General features: G+C 45.6%; 1 protein-coding gene across 1 annotated transcript in view; it reads right to left on the bottom strand.

The window, feature by feature from the left end:
• Positions 1 to 8,242: 8,242 nt before the first annotated feature.
• fignl2 (fidgetin like 2) overlaps positions 8,243 to 19,133 on the bottom strand; it is a gene marked incomplete at its 3' end in the record, with an annotated part of 14,814 nt that continues 3,923 nt past the window's right edge. Inside the window, exon 3 of the mRNA XM_080015865.1 lies at positions 8,243 to 10,293. Coding sequence (XP_079871991.1) covers positions 8,243 to 10,293 — 2,051 coding nt within the window. The remainder of the gene's footprint in view (positions 10,294 to 19,133) is intronic.

Genomic DNA, 19,133 nt, shown 5'->3' with positions numbered 1-19,133 from the left:
TGTAAAATATTTTTGTATGTTTTTATACTTAAATATAAAACACACACATATAATCTTATGTAAACAAATATATGTTTTTATTTGTCTTTCAAAATTCTGTACCACATCCCAACAAACACAAAGTTGGATGTGTAAAGGGTCCTACATACAGAACAAATAAAATAAAAATGTACTGTATACATTCATCATTGAGTACTGTTTTGATATGCAGTACTACAATACTAAAATGGAACTCCCATTATAGTATTAGTCCCAGTATACTCCCAGTATAGTATATATAGATTTCTTACCCATTTTCATTTGGGAAAGTCCAGACGATGGCCACAGCTGTGAACCTGCTCAAGTTTGGTTGTACTCCCCCTCCCAGCCTCCCTCGTTGTTGGGCCATGGTTGAGCACATGGTCAACCAAAGTGGCCCGGAATTCATCAAAGATTATGGCTCTCTTTGGTTTTGCTCTTCCTCCTCCCCATCATCTTCCTCCTCTTACTCTCACTCCTCTTGCTATGCCTCTCTTTCCTATGTTGGCATCCATTGCTCCAAAACTCGCCTGGGGCCCTTTTGTTACAGTAAATCTCAGATTCCTAATTGAACAATTGTGCAACATGTGGATAGTAGGATATTTAAGTCCAGCATTTCTAAAAGCAGCATGTTCCATGATAACGCAAGCAATTTTATTCATGAAGATTGTGCCAAATGAGAACTGTGTGTTTTGTTTTGAAAAAAGTGGTTGAGATCTGCAATCTGAGTGTAATACAGGAAATGTGTTTGCATTTTATCAGAATTAGTTCAGGGGACTGGTACATGAGTTACAGGATGTGGGCATCGTGTCTCCAATACCAGTGTTAGTGTGCAAACAATTGAAATAAACTGCAAATCAAGAAGTGTGTAAGGGTTAAACTGACTCAACATAGGCATTGAAAATCGATTTTAAATTTACTGTGTTGACCACAGGAGGGCACTGTAGACCCACCTAACACACCAATGGAAGCCTGGTTCTGAACAAGGCCTTCACCTTTACAGCGACACAATGGAGCGGTGCAATATTGTACATATAAGTTAATGATAACACAATTACATCACTCATTTCAATAAACAATGATTTAGAAGTCATCATAATTTAGGAAAAAAAACAAACAATAAAAAACATTTTATTTTATATATATATATATATATATATATATATACATACAGACACACACACACACACACACATTTATATATATATATATATATATATATATTATTTTTTTTTATATATATTTATATATATATATTTATTATTTTTATAATCATTATTATTATTATTATTTTATTTTACCAGGTTTAGTTGTGTGAATTGGTGACTGGACGGTACTTTTCTTTCCTGTTTAACCAGGAAATTCCTCCTGTCAAAATCAATTTCCTGCAAACTTCTGATTGACCTGCAAACATACAAGTGACAGCAGCGGGTTAGGTTTAGGGTTAGGGTTAGGGTTACGAGACTATTATAGGAACATTCATTGATTCAGACATTCCCCCTATCCTTTGTTACAGCCTCTTCAAAAGCGCAGATTTAATGTAAACCTCACCTCAGTTTACAATAAATGACAGACTCCATCGGTCTAAGAACTATCGGACAGACACCAGGATCTGAAGCAATATTTTCGAGGACGGATTCACCTCCCAGAAAAAAATAAGCCAATACCTCATGCTAAATGACATTGATCCCATGGATCCCAAAGCAGCCTGCGGTGCGAGCGTTATCTTTCTCATGCATCATCCTCCCTGTCAAGGACAAGAGGGTGAAGATGAAATCCCAATTTAATGAAAAAAATTCTATCCATCTATCTATCTATCTATCTATCTATCTATCTATCTATCTATCTATCTATCTATCTATCTATCTATCTATCTATCTATCTATCTATCTATCTATCTATCTATCTATCTGTCTATCTATCTTTTGATAAATTGATAGATAGATAGATATCTAAAAATGCAACATTTCAGGTCATTCCTTACCTCCTGTGCTGCCTCCACTTCTTGATATCCGCTGCGGTCGCGGCCTGCGCGCTGGTTTGTCATCATTTTTCGGGGTCCTCTTAGGTAAAACAGCCCCGCTGCAGGCGTGCAACATCTGGAACCAATACAGTTGTGCCGGCTATCTCTGGGACCAGGGGGCTCGGAGGTTGCAGGCCGGGACGGGGGCGAGGGGCTGGGCTAGTTGCTGCTTTGGCCCTGGGGGTCCATGTGTCCCTGACTTCAAAATAGACTTGATTGCTAACAGCTGGCAGCCCTAACTCACCCAGTGTCACAGCTCTCCTTCCACATCAACCTTGTCAGTATCAAGGCCTGGACAATGGAAGGCCGGCAGCGGAGCCGGGTGGGCAGAGGCAAAGAGCGAGCGTTTTGCGTGGGGAGGAAAAGGCTGCACCTTGTGTCTGATGTGGGATGTGAGGCGGAGAACGTCCTCTTTTCACGGAGGTTGTTTTCATAAATAACTTTCATGTTTTGTCAAGATTCCCCGATCGGCGATAGAGGAGATTCCAAGCCGTCAGAAACGCTTGTGACCTTAAATGATCTTCGAATTGAGTGCGTACCGGAATGACTCGCTTTAATAGGCTACGCTGACAGTGTGCCAAAACACAAGGACAAGACATAGCAACCAAGCAGCCACTCATAGAAATTCTTCCCCGTGCCCATTAAATATAACTTATGTACAAACCAGTTGATCATTTTCCTAATTATAATCCCATTTCAAGTACCCTCAACACACCCCAAGTATAATTTTGTCTGATAAATGGTATGGATGACCACGAGGTGTGTATTGTGATACCTAGTGCACTAGGTATTACAATAAAGCAATTAATTGCATATTAAGTATTTTAATCTTTTCATTTTAGCAAACAGCAGAGCAATCATTGGGTATTTGTGCTGTGGAACAGCTGCCATAAGGTGAGTGCACCGCGGCCCCTCGACCACTTGCTGGATTATGGGTAAATAGGACGGAAGCTCATTAGCATCTTTTATTATCCAATTACAAACTTGGTTTGCCTAATTACCTCCATCAGCAGGGAGGAGAGAATGATTGACTTCCTGGAGGACAGGGATCTGTTAGGACAACAAGGACACATCATCAGTCTGCTACCGTGCCGTTAGTTTCCCCGCTGGCTCGCGGCGAAGCAGGCTTAAAAAACGTACACACGCGTCGTGTTTTTATTTGACGAGAGAAGTTCATCAGGCGAAATAAACGAGCGTACAGTAGCTCGCCGCGTTCCCGTGCAATGACGGAGTCAAGGCCTTGGTCGGTATGCATGCTCCAGGCGGTCCTATTGTACACGACACGCAACTGGCTGTGTGGAATCGTTGTGAAATCTGTCCTTTTTACACTTACATTCCAACACCTAGTCTCTTTTTCGCGAGGTCTTTGCCGCCCGTGCGAGGACATGCCCTCCCTCACATTTCCTCTCATCGCAGGGTTTTTGTTTTTTTTACGACAGCGTCATACAGAACTTATTTGTTCAAACCGTCGCGGAAATGGTTATCCTTCATCCGCAGATGAAGGGTATCTGCGAGCAGAGCAAGGTTGCGTTCAACCCGGCGCTATGCATCATCATTAGACAATTAATTACACTGTCATCAACACCTCCAGCACCAGCGCTCTGCTGGGACTCAGTCACAGATGTTTAAAACTCAGATTTGACACCGCTATCCATAACTGGGAAGGGCCGGCTACTATTTCAGTGGCGTATTAAACTTTCAGTACTTTTGGGGAGTTTTCTCTGATTTACTTGTACCCTGGGTTGCTTGTGAGCTTTTTTGAAAGATGTCAGGAAAGCCCAGAAATAGCACCGGCCGCGCCGCTGGGACGAGCTGTTGTTTACAGACAGTGACAGGGATGAAGGACCTCTGAGCTGCAGAGCTGAGCCGCAGGCCTCGGGGGTGCGTTAGCGCTGCCTCTGTGGCTGTTCTGGACCCTGTAACACACACATTAAAGCACGCGTGCGCGCACGCACACACACATGCAAAGACACACACTGACACACACACACACACACACACACACACACACACACACTCAGACACACACAGACACACACACACACAAAACAAATCACCCCATCTTTGTAATGCTCTCTCGCCCCGCTTACTCATCCTTTTTTTTCTCTCCGTGCCAAATGCCCAATAACACACAAAGTCTCACGATCTTTCCAGTTTCAACGATTTTAGGTCCTCCCACAAAGTCTTAGTGGCTAACCATCCGAGTCTGTGATGGTTATCCTTTTTTTTTGTATTCATTATCATGCAGAGACCGTCTCCGCCTTTCCGCTGAACCTTTCTGTTTCACCGGGTGTCGTGCAGGTTTTTTCTTTTTTTTGTTCCGCATGCTCTTCCGTGATTGGCTGTCCGGCTGAGAGTGACAGGAGGGCCACGCCCTTCTTCTCAGAGTCAAAATCAGTTGATGCTGAAAGGTTACGCCGGGTGTTGGTTCACGCAAATGACGATCGGTGATGGATTGATAGGTGGAGGTACGTGATGGGCCAGGTCTGTAGACGATCTCACTCGGTGGGTTCTTGTGGTGACTTCCTTTACACGGTAGACGGGAAGGAACTGTGTCATGTTCGACAGATTTACCCTCCTTTCCATCGTCTTTATCAACGCAACTGACAAAGCATTTAGAAAAACATGAATTAACCTTTAGATTCAATAGGCCACATTTGACCCGAGCCCAAGTGTGTGCGGTTGTTTTTTCTTCCTCATCGATGTAGACCCTAAATGTTACTGTGTGTCGTCACCCTGATCCCATGTTGCGACAAATCCAAAATCTCATTAGTTTGTTGATACATTAAATGGTTTGGTAATCAGTTTAAGTGACTTTGCTGACCGAAACACTGGGGTCAAACAAGGCTGTGGATGTTGTGATGTGAGGTAAGCATACTGCCATTATGTCATTTTTGCACTTTGGGCAATTGCAATCCCCTGCTGAGGTCATTAAAAATAAATGAATCGCCACTGACAAGTATTGACATATTCTGTTTAATATTGTGTGATACTCTTCTCTTAAAATACAGTCTTTTCTGAGGTAGACCATTACAGTTCAAGAACATTATTATCATTTTAAAACAGACATCAAAAAAAGACATGAAATAAATACTTTCATGTACAATATGCTGCAAAAATGAGGTAGAAATGGTTACAGAAAATGTACAAGAACCAAGAACAAAGTTACCTTGATAAGAGATTAAAAAAAAGAACAGCTAACAAAAGGCAATTTTGTTGGACAAACTGTTAATATCTAAGCAGGGACAACACTGATCAATCAAACCATATATATTTTATGGCAAACTGTAGTTGAGCAGCTGAAACATCACGAATTATAATTCAATCTTTGAAATAACAAATTAATTATCGGGCTCATATCTGAGCGGCTTGAGACCGGCGTTGGCCCTGTGATTTGCGTATGTTTTTATTTTTTATTTTTTGGCTTCTTTGACGGTGATCAATTTGCACAGTGGGGGTCGCTCTGATTGATCTGGCTATATGGCATGACTGAGGCCACCAGCTGTAGATGGGAGCTTGGACTGTGATATAGGGTTGCCGGACATCAATCAGAGCACGGCAACTCCAGAAGGATTTGAACGGGGAAGGGCTGGGAGGGCGTGGGGGGGCGGGGTGAGGGGGCGAGGGGCGGAGGAACACACCACATGGCTGCTGGGGCTGGCAGCGAGGAGCAATCCAATCTAATGAGATTGCATTGGGGACATAGAAAAGGGGGAAAAGAGAAAATAAATGATGAGAGAGCGAGAGACAGGAGGAGAGAGAGAGCGAGAGAGCGAGAGGGGGGATGGAGAGAGGGTAGGAACTTGGGAAATATTACATCATTCTGTGTGTATCTCCGAAAGACCATGGCAACACTCTAATAATTATGACCTCGGAACCAGGAGTCAAATTACTCAGTTTTTCCAGATTGTTAAAAAAGAAGGGTTGGAACGGGGGACAGGCAGAATTTTCTTTGGATTGTCTACATGCTGGGAGTATCCGCAGCATGTTCAAATTAACAGCCATCGGTGTTCACATTTGAGGATTAGCTGACAACTACATTTTGTTTGGTCACGTGGATTCCGTTAATTTCTTTACTTGTCCCAGTTAAATCCAAATGTTGTACAGTGGTACCTCGACTTACGACTGCATCTACTTATGACTAATCCTAGATACGAGTAGCGATAGTCGCCAAAATTTGTATCGACTTGCAACCGACTGCTCCAAGATACGACAGTGGAAATTTGCAGTCGGCGCGTCGGCGACCAGTCAGCAGTCAGTTAGCGGGCGACCTACATCATGTGTACATGTAGTTCGCGGCTTATCAATATTTTTTTCATATTTACTGTGTTTGCGCTGTGTATTTTGTTCATTTTCACCCTTCATGATTTCATAATTTATATGGAAAAAATTGCGTCGACATATGACTCTTTTAACATACGACCGTTCTTATAGAACGAATTACAGTCGTAAGTCGAGGTACCACTGTATTTCAAATGTATTGATTAGGATAAACTCCTTCAGATGTACACTCTCGTTTTAGAGGAGGTCCCAAAAATCTGTCGGGTCCTCATGTTGTGCTTGAGTGTTTGATTTAGTTGGATGCACATGTATATGATTGTGCATATTTTATTTGCATTATATGATCACTTGCAGCCATGAAACGGCCATGCATGTGCAGGACACGTAAGCACCTAATTAAATCAAAGTATCCAAATATCAGCGATGTGGAGGCAGTTTGTCCAACAAAAAAGTCTGGATTCTGGATTCTACATAACATTTCATGAAGACAACCATCACTCCACAATCTACCAACAAAAATAAAGGATTAAAAGAAAAAAGAAAATGTATTTATATATTTATATATAATAAAAACATGGATTTATGGCATCAAATATCCTTTCAAATACCTGAATTACATTCAATGTTACTCTTTGTAGCATTTTCAAGTTTCTCTCCCGAGGTAAAAGCCCAGCTGCGGTGGGTTACAACAGGACTGTGTCGTATCTCTCCTCTTCCTGCCTCGCTTTCCTTGCTCCGCGCCACTCTCTACTGAGACCCTAAGATTACATACATTCTTTAATTCATATTTCTGAGGTAAAGAAATTTCTTCCTGAGCATTTCAAACAAGACTACATACTAAGAAAAAAAACCAAAAAAAAACAACAACAACAACAACAACAAAAAACTTGTAAGAGAAATCAAAAACAGACACGATGTGGGAGAAGCTGAGGGTGCAGATGGATGAAGGGCTGCAAGTACGATTTCTCAGAAGGAATCACCGCACTCAATCAGGAAACTGAAGTAAAGAATAGATGCATTACATTACATTTAAAAATAATACTGTATCTTTTGTGTGCGTTGTACTATTTTTTCTTTTGTAATATAGTGTAGATCTGTTAGTAAGTTAGTGAGTTATGAAATATCTACAGAATTGTTTATTTAAAAAAAAAAAAGTACCATACAACTGCAAAGTGCCCCCGGATAACTGCAAGCGACAAATAATGTGACATATTTAACAATGACATTGAATGAGTAGTAGTTGTTATATTGTGATTGGTGATATAAAGATAATGTTTAAAGATGATCTATAACACTAATTGTGAAAGAAAACCTCAATATCAAAAACAAAAATTACAGCCCTGCTGATTAAGCATGTATTTGGTCAAAAATATTGTGGCTCACTGACATTTTGTAGATCCTAAGCCCTTCCTACTGACTGGTGAATGGTATTAGAAGGACTGGATGTGAGTGGACTGGCAATAAATAGGATCCTGAGTAACAGTTAAAAAGGGGGATTTTCCAAACCCTGATTATCCATAATCTTGGACTGTGTACCTAGCAACAAATAACTGCTGTGTCCTCGCTAATCAGGATCTCTGAGAGATTCCATTTATCTTGTGTTTTCATTAGCTATTACATTGTCCAATTCAACAAGGCCAATGATCCCTTTTTTCTCTTTGGGAAAATGAAGTAATGTGTATATTTATAGCCAAAAAAACAAAAAACAAAAAAAATGAAAAAAAACAAAAAACAGCACACAATGGCATGCTTTTGCCCGTAAAACATATTGATCAGTTCTCCCATATCTTTGAGCTCTTTGAATTCTTTTGGCTGCATAATAAGCAATTACAAAACAACAACAAAACATTCCAAAGGCTTCTCATGTCAAAGCAAAGACAGGGTCAAATGGCAGTCCCAGTACAGTGTCTGGCTGCGTTTTCAGTGGCTATACACCTTGTCCCACTCTATACAAGTGTCCAGTTCTTTTGGGGTGCTGTGTGGCCGCACCTTGCAGAAGGCATTCTCAAAGTCTGCGAAGGTTGGCGGGGTGGAGGGTGTGGGGAGGCCGTGTATAGCCCCAGTGGAGGAGGAAGCCTGAGAGAGGGCCTGCTGACTGAGCTGCAGCAGCTCCCACACAGAGAAACCCTCAGAGCGCTGAAGCACAGAATTCAGCTCCCTTTCACTCAGGCTCCAGCCCTGGGGAACCAGCGCCTGCATGAGCACCTGTCTGCGCATTCCCACATCAGGCAAGCCAACGTGGTAACGCTTGGCAAAGCTCCGATGAACAGCCTCCTGCAGAAGGTCTGGCCTGCCAGTGGCACACACTATAATTACCAGACCTGCTGCCCCCAGCTGGGCTTTCTCCAGAGTGGACAGCATTGTTTGCCTCAGGCCCTCTTCCTCCATGGCCTCCACCTGGCTGAGCAGGACCAAGGAGGGCTGCCGTGCCGCTGCCATCTGGAGCAGAGCGCCCAAGATCTGTTCAGCCTCTGCCTTACCTTTGGAGGCCAGCATGGCCCCGCTAACCCGGTAAAAGGAAGCCCCCAGCTGTGAAGCCAACGAACGTGCCAATGTGGTCTTTCCCCCTCCTCGGGGGCCAAACAACAGCACAGTACGAGGGGGTCGCACTGCCGGGCTGGGCCTCAACACGGGCCATAGCAGGTCTTCCTCCAGGGCAGCTTTAACATGGGTGAGTCCAGCCAGCTCCCCCCAACCTAGGCCTGGGCTGCAGTCTAACAACTCCCCATTGACTAGGTCCAGCATCCGGGTGTCTGGGCTCTTCAGAGTCTCACTGGTTTGGCCACATAGTGGTGGCCGTTTGTGGCCATGAGTGCGATGCTGCTGCTGTTGGGTGAAGCCCTGCTCCCCCCCTCCATTCTCTCCTGTGATACCTGCCGGGGGACTGTACTCTCCTGCCACCCCATACTGAGGAGACACCAGGGGCTGGGAGGAGGGCTTACTGGGCTTAAAGGTTTGAGTATCTGTGCTGGCTGTGCTAAAGCCGTTGCCCCGGCACTCGCCTTTGTCATTAACACTGTAGGGTGAGTCCCCCCCGGCTTTCATTGGATCATAGCCATACTTCCTGTAGCGAGAGCCATCCCCCTGTTCATCCTCTTCCAGATTCATTTCAAATGCTTTTCTCTTCAATGTTCCCCCAGACTCAGCAGTTCCAAGATTTGGACTCTGGTAGCTGTAGCCACTTCCCACCAACGTCGGCCTTGAGGGCAAGGGAGTCGGAACTGCCAAGCCTGAGGGCAGGTAGGCAGCTGAAGGGTGGCCGTAGTTTGGAGCAAGGCTGGTCTGGTGGGGATACGTGCTGGGGGGGTAGTTATAGACAGGTGTAGTGGGACTGTAGCTGGGAACCAGGGTGGGTGTGGGCTGGAGCGTGTGAAGGGAGGCAGGGGGAAGTGCTGAAGTGGGTTGGGGACAGTACCCTGAAGACAGGTAGGTGCCATTGTAGCTTGGGGGGTAGTCGTTGGAGTGAGAGCCACTGCAGGAGCTGCTACCACTGTAGCCAGAGTCTGAGAGGTTGCTATTAACCACTGACACACTTCCAGCTCCCGGAGGAACTGCTGAGGTGGCTACAGCCTTAGAACCTGAGAGGCTATCATGGCTGCCAGGAGGAACAAGGGGATAGGAGCCATCAGTGCTAGTATGCGACAGTGGCCAGGGCTCCAACTCATTCTTCTGGCCATTGAGGCCCCCAAAGGCTCCCGGCTCTGGGTAAGTGCCCACTGTGGGAGGACGGTCATACGGTGAGTCCAGCACCCCAGCGTACTTCTCAGCATAGCGCTTCAACAAGTTGGAGGCTGTGAGGGCAGAGATGTCGTCATTGGCCCAAGCGTAGTTGTAAGAGCCGCGGCTGCGGCCGCTAAAGAGCTCTGACTTGTGGGCCGGAGAGGAGGTCGTAGAGGACACATCCAGGTGCTGCTCAGGCCACTGGCTGAGGGGCTGGGCATGCTCCGGATTCCAGTGCATCTTCAACAGGCCTGGCAACAGAAACACACAGGAATATCAGGTCAAAATATTTTTCTCTTTACACATCTATGTATTAACATAGGAAATTGGTGGTACCAATAACATGTGCTAATTATTCAATGGGTATTTAGCACAAGAAGGTTTAACGGATTGCTTAGACAGAGCAAACGTATTTGAGTGTTTGTAAGGTAACTATCCATGTTTCCGTGCCTGTTTTTCTTGTCACTCCTAACATGTGTTCATTGACATATGGTGCAAGACCTTTCTTCTCCACACAGTAGCCTATGAGAGGGAATCTTGTTTGGAGTGGGTTCTGTTTTACTGTTACCGTCATGCCTGGTAGCAGAAGGAGCTCAGATTTCACAGAGGGGGAGAAGTAAGGGGAGGGAAATGATAAAGAGAGAATGCAAAAAGAGCAAGCGAAAAAGAGAGAGAGATGTGGGGATTAAATGTGTTTATTTCTCGGTTTACCAGCAAGCATTAGAGTAGTGATAGGAGCCTGCTATTCTGCAGTGCATGCATCTGCAGGTCTCCTGGAGGACCTATTGTTATCTCTCTGTGCTTGTTGTTCTGAATGCCTGCTTTTCCTTCCCACCCCCCTCCCCACCCAACCACTGCCCACCCACTGCACACCAGAGCGCCAAAGGCCCAGTGGCCGGCTGGACAGAGGGGAGGGGTGTGTGTATGTGTGTGTGTGTTTGTGTGTAGACAGTGGTGTGGAGAGAGTGAGAGAGAATGAGGGGGGTTGGGTTTGGAATTGCAGCATAGTGTGCTATTCATCAGCACAGTCTCCCATGGAACATTGGGAAAGTGGAATGCCTGTTCCTCTGGCTGACTCCAGCATTGGCTGTGGTCTGATTGATCATGGCTGCACTCACAGCGCTGGCTAACTGGACAGAACATGCATGTGGAGCCGTGCAATGGAGAAGCAAGTTTAATTGTAGGAATCCCATTTTACTCTGCCTGGGAAACTGGGACATTTATTTTGCAGTAAATCATATGACAAGCCTCTAGTCCATAATTGTTTAACTTCTTCGGTCAGCTAGTCAAACGACGACCTACCTTGAGAAATTATATTTTGATCTGTTCAATCTGGAAAAAAATCGTATCATATTTATGTGTATATCCTCATGGGATCCCACCATGATACATCAATAAAATTAATATAACTTATACAAAAACATATTGTGCATTTACAAATGTGTCGTTTTTTTACACTGACGTATCTAACATGACGGTTGAGCCGCTTTAACAAGACTAGATCTACCTTTTGCTTAGGCTTGACATTCCAAGCATAGCTTGGCATTATTGAACTGTCATGATTTAGCCTGAGGTGAGAGCAACACCAGGTAGAAATAGAGAGGTAAAAAGGAATAAAGCAAAAGCCATCATTACTGGCCTCACTGCCTTCCCTTCAGTGGACGCCCGATGATTCATTATTCATAGCTCTGTCTCTGTGTGTGGAGCCAGCTTCTTATTGCCATTTAAATCAAAGCTCAATATCCTCTGCCAGTTATACTGCTTCTTTCCCACTCTCGCACTCGCTCCCCAACTTTGGCCTCTTTCTCTACCCTCTTAGTAAACCTCCCTATGTGTGTTTCCAGATTACGCCTGTTATTTATTCAGTCAGATGAGACCAGCAGACCAGATGGCCATTGGATTATCATGTCCTTCATATTCAAATCCACTGCCTTAAGTTCCAAATGGCCAAACCAGTTCAAGTAGTTCCCTAGGCTTGGGCCAACCCACACACAGATCTGCTGGAATACTGCATTCTGGGACCGTGCTCTCTGTATTCTTGTGTTGGTTTTTTTTTTGTCCCTTCTTCCTTTTATGAACATGTTGAAAACATTGGCTTCTCCACACCCAGCTGACCACATATTTTTGTGGTCTGACTTGCAGGTCATTGTCCAGGCTGCAGAAACCGTATATGTCCTGCAGGCCCTTCCCATCTGCAGCCTGACCAGTTTTTGAGCAGGCCCAATAATGGGGCCTGTGTGTGACAGAGATGGATGAGAGCCCAGGGGAGCTCATAAAACCTGCAGTGGAGAGAGAGAGAGAGGGAGGGAGGGAGGGAGGGAGGGAGAGCTAGAGGGAGGGTAACTAGTGGACAGCAGGCTCTCCGTCCCTTCTGAGCGAACTGAGGTGGACATTAGAGGACTCAGTGAGGCGGGCTAACTGCTGTCCACTCCATCATCAGAGCAGCACCAATACAAAATCCACTACTCTACCAATACACCACCTCCAAGCCTTTACCAGTGCAGCTGACAGCTGCCAAAACCCGAACAGCCCACCATCAGAGGGAAATTACATAATTCTCTCTAAACATACAAATCTTAAAAACCCACCTAACACTTCATAGATCCCTCTGCAAATCCTGTAAATCAGTTGAGTTGTGGGCGCCCACTCAACCGTGGTGAAGTAAGCAGGGTTGCTCTGCAGTTGAGCCCTTTCCCTGTAATTAGATCTTGCCCTCTGCAGGATTGTGGTTTTGAGAGCAGCATCCCTACACAATAATGTGAGAAAGCTCTAATCTACACTTCTGTTTAAATCGGAGCAGATTGATTTTGCTCAGGACGCAGCGCAATTTCTAAGATTAGAATTGCAAAATCAGGACACTGTGCATCTAGCGAGTCCACGCATCTCTCAAAAGGCTTAAACACATTGATCCCATGTAACTATAAAGACTAAAACTACAATTCTGCCATGGTCAGAAATGAACATAAATTAAAATTGTAAACATATTGCGTTACTTCCATGCAGAGCAAGCAGAATAGGTAAAGAGAATTTATTTTCTTTAACTGGTAAAGTTCCATAGTGCAGTATGTCGACATAAAAATAAAATAGATGTCTGTACTCCTTATTTCAATGTAAGCTCTGCAGTTACCAAATTCCAAACGGAGTGAAAGTTAGAATACTTCAAGATTTCAAATTATAACTGTGACAGTTTGCAGAAATCACAATATAAATCAGCTTTTATCACCAACCAAAGCTACTTAAAGCCTACAAGTACACATGAGGAGGATACCCTCCTGGACGGCCGAACGTGGATCTATGGCCCGGGGTTGCTGCAAGGCGGTTGATAAGAAGTCAGAGTGTATGCACACAAGATTTTCCTGTGTGTGCGTGTGTTCTCTTGGCCCCAGGAGAGACAGATGTTCTTCTACTGACCGCCTTACTGTCTGTGCGGCCATTGTGCAGGACGACCGTCCGGCAGACGTGCGCAGCTCGGACAATCCTGTTGGTCCTGAGACAAAGCCTGAAGGATCCTATTGTCAAGGGCCTGCCTAATTATGGAAATCTTATAAATCTATTCAGCAGCAGTTCACTGACAGCTTTTGTGTCGGCCTGGGATTTATTGAGGGATGGGTGTGAGCGGCATTTTATTGTCGGAGTGTGTGCGCAGAGCCCTTGTCGACAGCAAGGAGCTTTATTCCGGATTGGCCCGCAGCACAAGTAGAGCTTTAAAAAAAAAAAGGGAGCGACGTGACTGATCAAATGATCAGAATAGGTATCATCACCAAGGTCCATGCGGCCTTTGGGTTGAGTGAGTGGAGATGAGGCAGCTCGTGGCCCGTGGCGGCTGGCAGCGCTCCGGGTTTGTGTTGTGGCTTCCTGCGAGGGGTAGTGCTGGGTGAACTGAAACGTGATCTTGGCAGGAAGCCCAGAGCTGGAGGGCTCCGGTGTGGTTTCACAGCTCCCCTGTGGGTTCCTCTCCCTTTCTCTCTTCCCGGTACTTTTGTTTTTTCTGCCCCGAGGAACAAAACGGACACGGATGCGTCAAGCCTACAGGGACGGCGTGCTATTAAACTATGCCATTTGTGTAGAGGCCGCTTGTAAACAAGGGCACTATGGATCAATCCAATCAGGTCTCTATTCAGGGCTGCGCTGACCCCCACCAACCAACCAAAGTAAACTACCTCAACCTCCACACCTCTCTCTACCTGACCATACACAAGGACTAGTTACTGCACTTTGCCTCCAAAAGCTATATGGATCTATAAATCTTTTCACTGGCTTCTTATAAAATGTAGGTAATGAGAGAGGCGTGTTGGGGGCCCGTAGGAAGTGAATTAGTCAGTTATTGTGTCTCTTTGTTGACGACCCCTTCTTTCCTAAATTATAGAGCACTCAGAGAACAAGCACTGAGCCCAAAAGGAGAGCGCTTGTGAAAGTAATGATTATTTTGCAGCCTAAAATATAAGTCATTGACATGAAACCTGCTGTTATTATATTCCACAGAAATACACGTGTAAGACCTGCTAATTCTGCAACCAAATCCAGATGGCAGACAAGTAAAACTTGCTTAATACATACATTCTGCACATATATCTTAATTTCTGTTTAGAAATGGAGCCTTTCGGTCCAGGCGACCTCTGACCACTAAATTATCCTCAATGCACACAGCATAATTTCAGATGTAAACATACATTAAATGCTTCAGAATGTCTTTTGAAATCTATGAAACAGGACGGCAAAGAACATTTTGTCCGTACTTGTCCAGAATGCTGCTTCAGGGGGGTGAAAGCTGGTGGTATGTCTGGAATTTGATTTACACAGCATTTTATAAAAAAACATTTAGAAAAAAATCAAACTGAGGGATGAGAGGAACGAGTCCGAAAGTGTGACAGAGAATGTGCTGATGAATTAAAATCTGCCACTCAACTAAGATCATCACACAAGGCGTGATGGATTTGGCACAAAAAAGACGAACCACGGCTTATTGGACGGAGCTGTTTCTTTTCGGCCTCTAGTGTGTTAATCATCTCAGCTTGCTTCAGAAATGTTCAATCAGTACGCCACACTTTTCAGGGAAAATTCCCGCAGTGAAATCCCTTGAAGTAATGACCCACATCTTAGCTTGATCATAGAACTCAGAATTTGTCATCGGAAGCTAGCTCTTCTCGTGGAGTCCAGAAGCCCCTAAAGTCCTCCGTTCCTCCGGTCCAGTGTGATTTATAGCGTTAATATCAAGCAGGACATTCTTACTGGGCTGCCAGTGTCCCGCTGCAACCAGCTACCTGGACTGTCATAAAAACATCCAATCTGTGAGGGGAGCCACATTTCACAGCGTGGCAGGAGAAGCAGAGAAATTGTCTATCGAGCTCATCTGGAGCTTCTCCCACAGTTGATATGGACTGCACATTTCATTGGGACGTTACATTACAGAGATATTGAAAAATCATGGTAACTGCTCGTACTTTTTATGGATTGTGTGTGTTATGCTATACATATGACATCTTCGTGTATGTCATGTAGGACAGATAGGGTGTCGCCCCACATGAGTGCAGAGCGTCGGTTTTGCCCCTGTCTCAGGTTGGTGTGGGGCCAGAAAAGCGGTTAAATACAACTGTGAGGTCACTTCATGACCAGCTTCCCAAACATCCATTAGCCAGGGATAATTTCCCGCTCTGGACGGCGGGGATGCTCATTTATCTGCCATGAATCATCAGGCATCGATGTGGGAAATTATTATAAATCTATGCATTAGTCACAGGGTTGATATCAATCAGGAGAAACACAATCTCTCTCTCTCTCTCTCTCTCTCTCGCTCTCTTTCAGCTCTGTGTCTCACTCCGCTGCTTCTTTCACGGCCTTGAAAAAGATGTAATAACAGAAGAGCGCAAGGAGCTCCGGTGGGGAGCTTTCACACCTGCTGCCCAGAGGAGCAGCAGGCGCTGCTCCTTTTAAACAGCCCGAATCCCAGGAGGAAGAGTCCATCTCCTGCCGAGGCATTGAAGGATGTTCCTCAGCTCTCTGTCTCTATCTCCTCCGTCGGCCCGTTCTCTCCCTGTGTCACGAGGACCGTTTTGACTCATTCTGTTCTCTGCACAATGGGACGGTTGGGGCTTGATGTCGGGTTCGTTTCTGTCGTTATGTAGGGCATTATGTGCGGCAAACAAATATAAATATTATATATATATATATATATATATATATATATATAATATTTATATATATATATATAAATATTATAACATAGAAATAAATGTGCAGTAAATAAAGTAAAAAAAAAAAAGCGACAAAAAAACCAACAATGCCATCGTCACCATGTATAAATACGTATTTCCTGTAAGTGACTATCACTGTCCAAAACCAAATGGAAGAAAACCATCCATATATTTAAGTTAAATGAATATTCATTGCTTCATTAAAAGTTGTTTTTCAGAGGGGGTGGAACGACGCAGTAGCCAAACTACTGAATGGCATTTGTTTACCATTGATTAATTGACAAACACGTTTAGAATTGCTAATGATAGTGCAGCAAAAAAAAAAAAAAAAAAAAGGGGAAAAGGAAAGAGAAGCAAATCCCGTTTTCAGTATTCCCGCTTTCACGCCTTCTTTCTCAGGCCCCTCTAAAACTAGAAACCTTCCGGAAAACACATCGCTGGATGCGCCTCTTCATGCTCGTAATTTTAGAAACAACTCCCCATCCCCCGAGCCTGCTAACGCACGTCCACAAATGGCAGAAGCCTGTCCACCCCTCCCAGCCTCCACCCCTCCCCTTTAAGAAAAACAGGGTCCCTATTTTCTGTGGCTGCATGCTGGCTTTAGGTCATTGTGTCCACTAATATATCAAAGAACAGCTGTCCTAAGGCTCTGCGATGACCGACCCCCCCCCCTCCATCTGTCCCTCTCGCCAAGTCGCCGCTCTTTCTCCCCCGCTTCAGCTGCATCTTCCCCCTGCGGTCTCCAGCTTTTTTTTTTTTTTTCCTGCTTATTTTTCCGGTTTTGTTTTGTTTCGTTTCTCCATCTCCCTCGTCGCCTCCCCTTCCCGAAACGCCGGCCGCACTTTTCCGCCTCCCTCCGCAAATCCTCCGGCCTCCCTCCCCTCCTGGATCACGGTTTCCTCCCCCGGAACACGCGCTCGGCTCTGGGATTTCTCCCTCTCTGTTAGTACACACGCAAATTAGGGAGCGCTCAATACATTCAACGGCCACGGCTGCTTTTGTGGCGGAGCGCTTTAAACAGCTAATGGCAGAGCGATTAAAGTATGTTATTTTTCAAGTGTGGTCATTTACTAATTAGCCCTGCTGGTGTGAAAGACGTCGGGCCTCATTGTCCAAATTCTGCTGTCGCAGGAATTCAGTGAAGTGCAGCCATCCAAATGAGCCCCTCCACCCCGGCCCTTAATTGGGCCCTTAACGGGAGCGAAGGTCCCCTTAATGAGCTGATGAACCCTCGGAGAGAGGAATAGTGTTGGGCCAACGGACTCACAGGGTCCCGGGTCCCCAACCTCCTTCTTTGTGGACCCACACACACATGCACACATACACAAAGACACACATAGGCAAATATATCAGCTAACACTCACACATTTCCACGCACGCACGCGTGCACACACGCACACACACACACACACACACACACACACACACACACACACACACACACACAGGGGGCTAATTAGAGCCCATTCACACTCTACACTAACGATCCCAGCTTTTATTCACACATACACACACACACACACACACACACACACACACACACACACACACTTCAACAGACTGTGTGTTTACTCAAGGGCCCGCCAGGCCTCTCCACTGCTCCACTCATACCACTCCAGAATATAGAGGGAGACAGCAGGGGGATCCTCAGACCTGCTCCTTGCAGACCCAGTCACGTCTTGTTCTATGCGGTCTTCTCCAGGAATTAGCCAAGTCATTCACGAAGCCCCACGCACACAAAAACATACAAAAACAAAAAGGAGAATGAAGGAGAAAAAAAAGAGAAAAAGAAAGAGAGTGGGGTCACACAGAGGAGAGCTATAAAAACTGCCAGATCTGGACTCTTGAGTGAAGTGTGTGTGTGTGTGTGTGTGTGTGTGTGTGTGTGTGTGTGTGTGTGTGTGTGTGTGAGTGTGTGTGTCTGTGTGAGTGTGTGTGTGTGGGTGTGTGGGTGTGGGTGTGGGTGTGTGTGTGTGTGTGTGTGTGTGTGTGTGTGTGTGTGTGTGTGAGCGTGTTGGTTTTTTAAAAGAAAAGGTATCACTCCACCAGCGGGGGCCCCCAGCAACAAGAGTTAGGGCACTCCTGGGTTGGCGGCCTGGGACTGATTTAAGAGTGTGTTTGAAGTGCAGATTACAGATTCTTTGCACCAAATCCCTCCAGGAGTATCCATGGCCCCTGGAATCTCTCTCAGGTTTCGGCACAGGTCCGGCCCCGGACGCTCACCTCAGCTTGAGGTCCCCGCAAACTGACCAGGGGTACTGACCAAGACCGGACACACTGACGAGATAATACACACACACACACACACACACCGACTGATTGACAGACTCTGAGACTGAATGCGAGATCTGAGATAGGACAAGGATGAATGTATGCAAGCACGACAATGTGCATGTGTTTATGTGTGCATTGTGTGTGTGTCTATTCATGTCTGTGCCTGTGTATCCAGGTGCGTGCGCGCACGTGGGAACTCGTAAATGGCCACGGCCCCGACACGCCCACAACGAGAGTTAGAAGCAGCATTAGGAAGTAGGAATGACACGCATTCCCACAAAGAGGATTCCAACATGGAAGTGAGACTCTTCACATGTTCCGCACACATGCCCGTTCCCTCGCGGTTTTTTCGAATCCGCGCCTCCCAAAATCACGACGACTTAAAAAGGCCGTTAGCGTCGCCGGCGCTGGCGAAGGCGGGGGGGGTGTCTGCGTGCCACCGGCCTGAGAGTAAACACCGTGACTACCTAACACCGCCGTGAGCACCGCCGCCGCCCCGCGTACACTGGCGGTCTGTTCGGAGACAAAAACCCCGGTTCCGCCGACGAGCTGCAAAACAGAGCTGCTCTGTGTATGAGAAGCAGCGGCGAGTTATAGGCCGCAGCAGAAGAACACGGGCATTGTGG

The sequence above is a fragment of the Zeus faber genome, assembly GCF_960531495.2.
Source record: "Zeus faber genome assembly, chromosome: 15".
NCBI lineage: Eukaryota > Metazoa > Chordata > Actinopteri > Zeiformes > Zeidae > Zeus > Zeus faber.
Note: the sequence above shows the minus strand (reverse complement) of the source record. Positions and strands in the feature narration are given on the sequence as shown.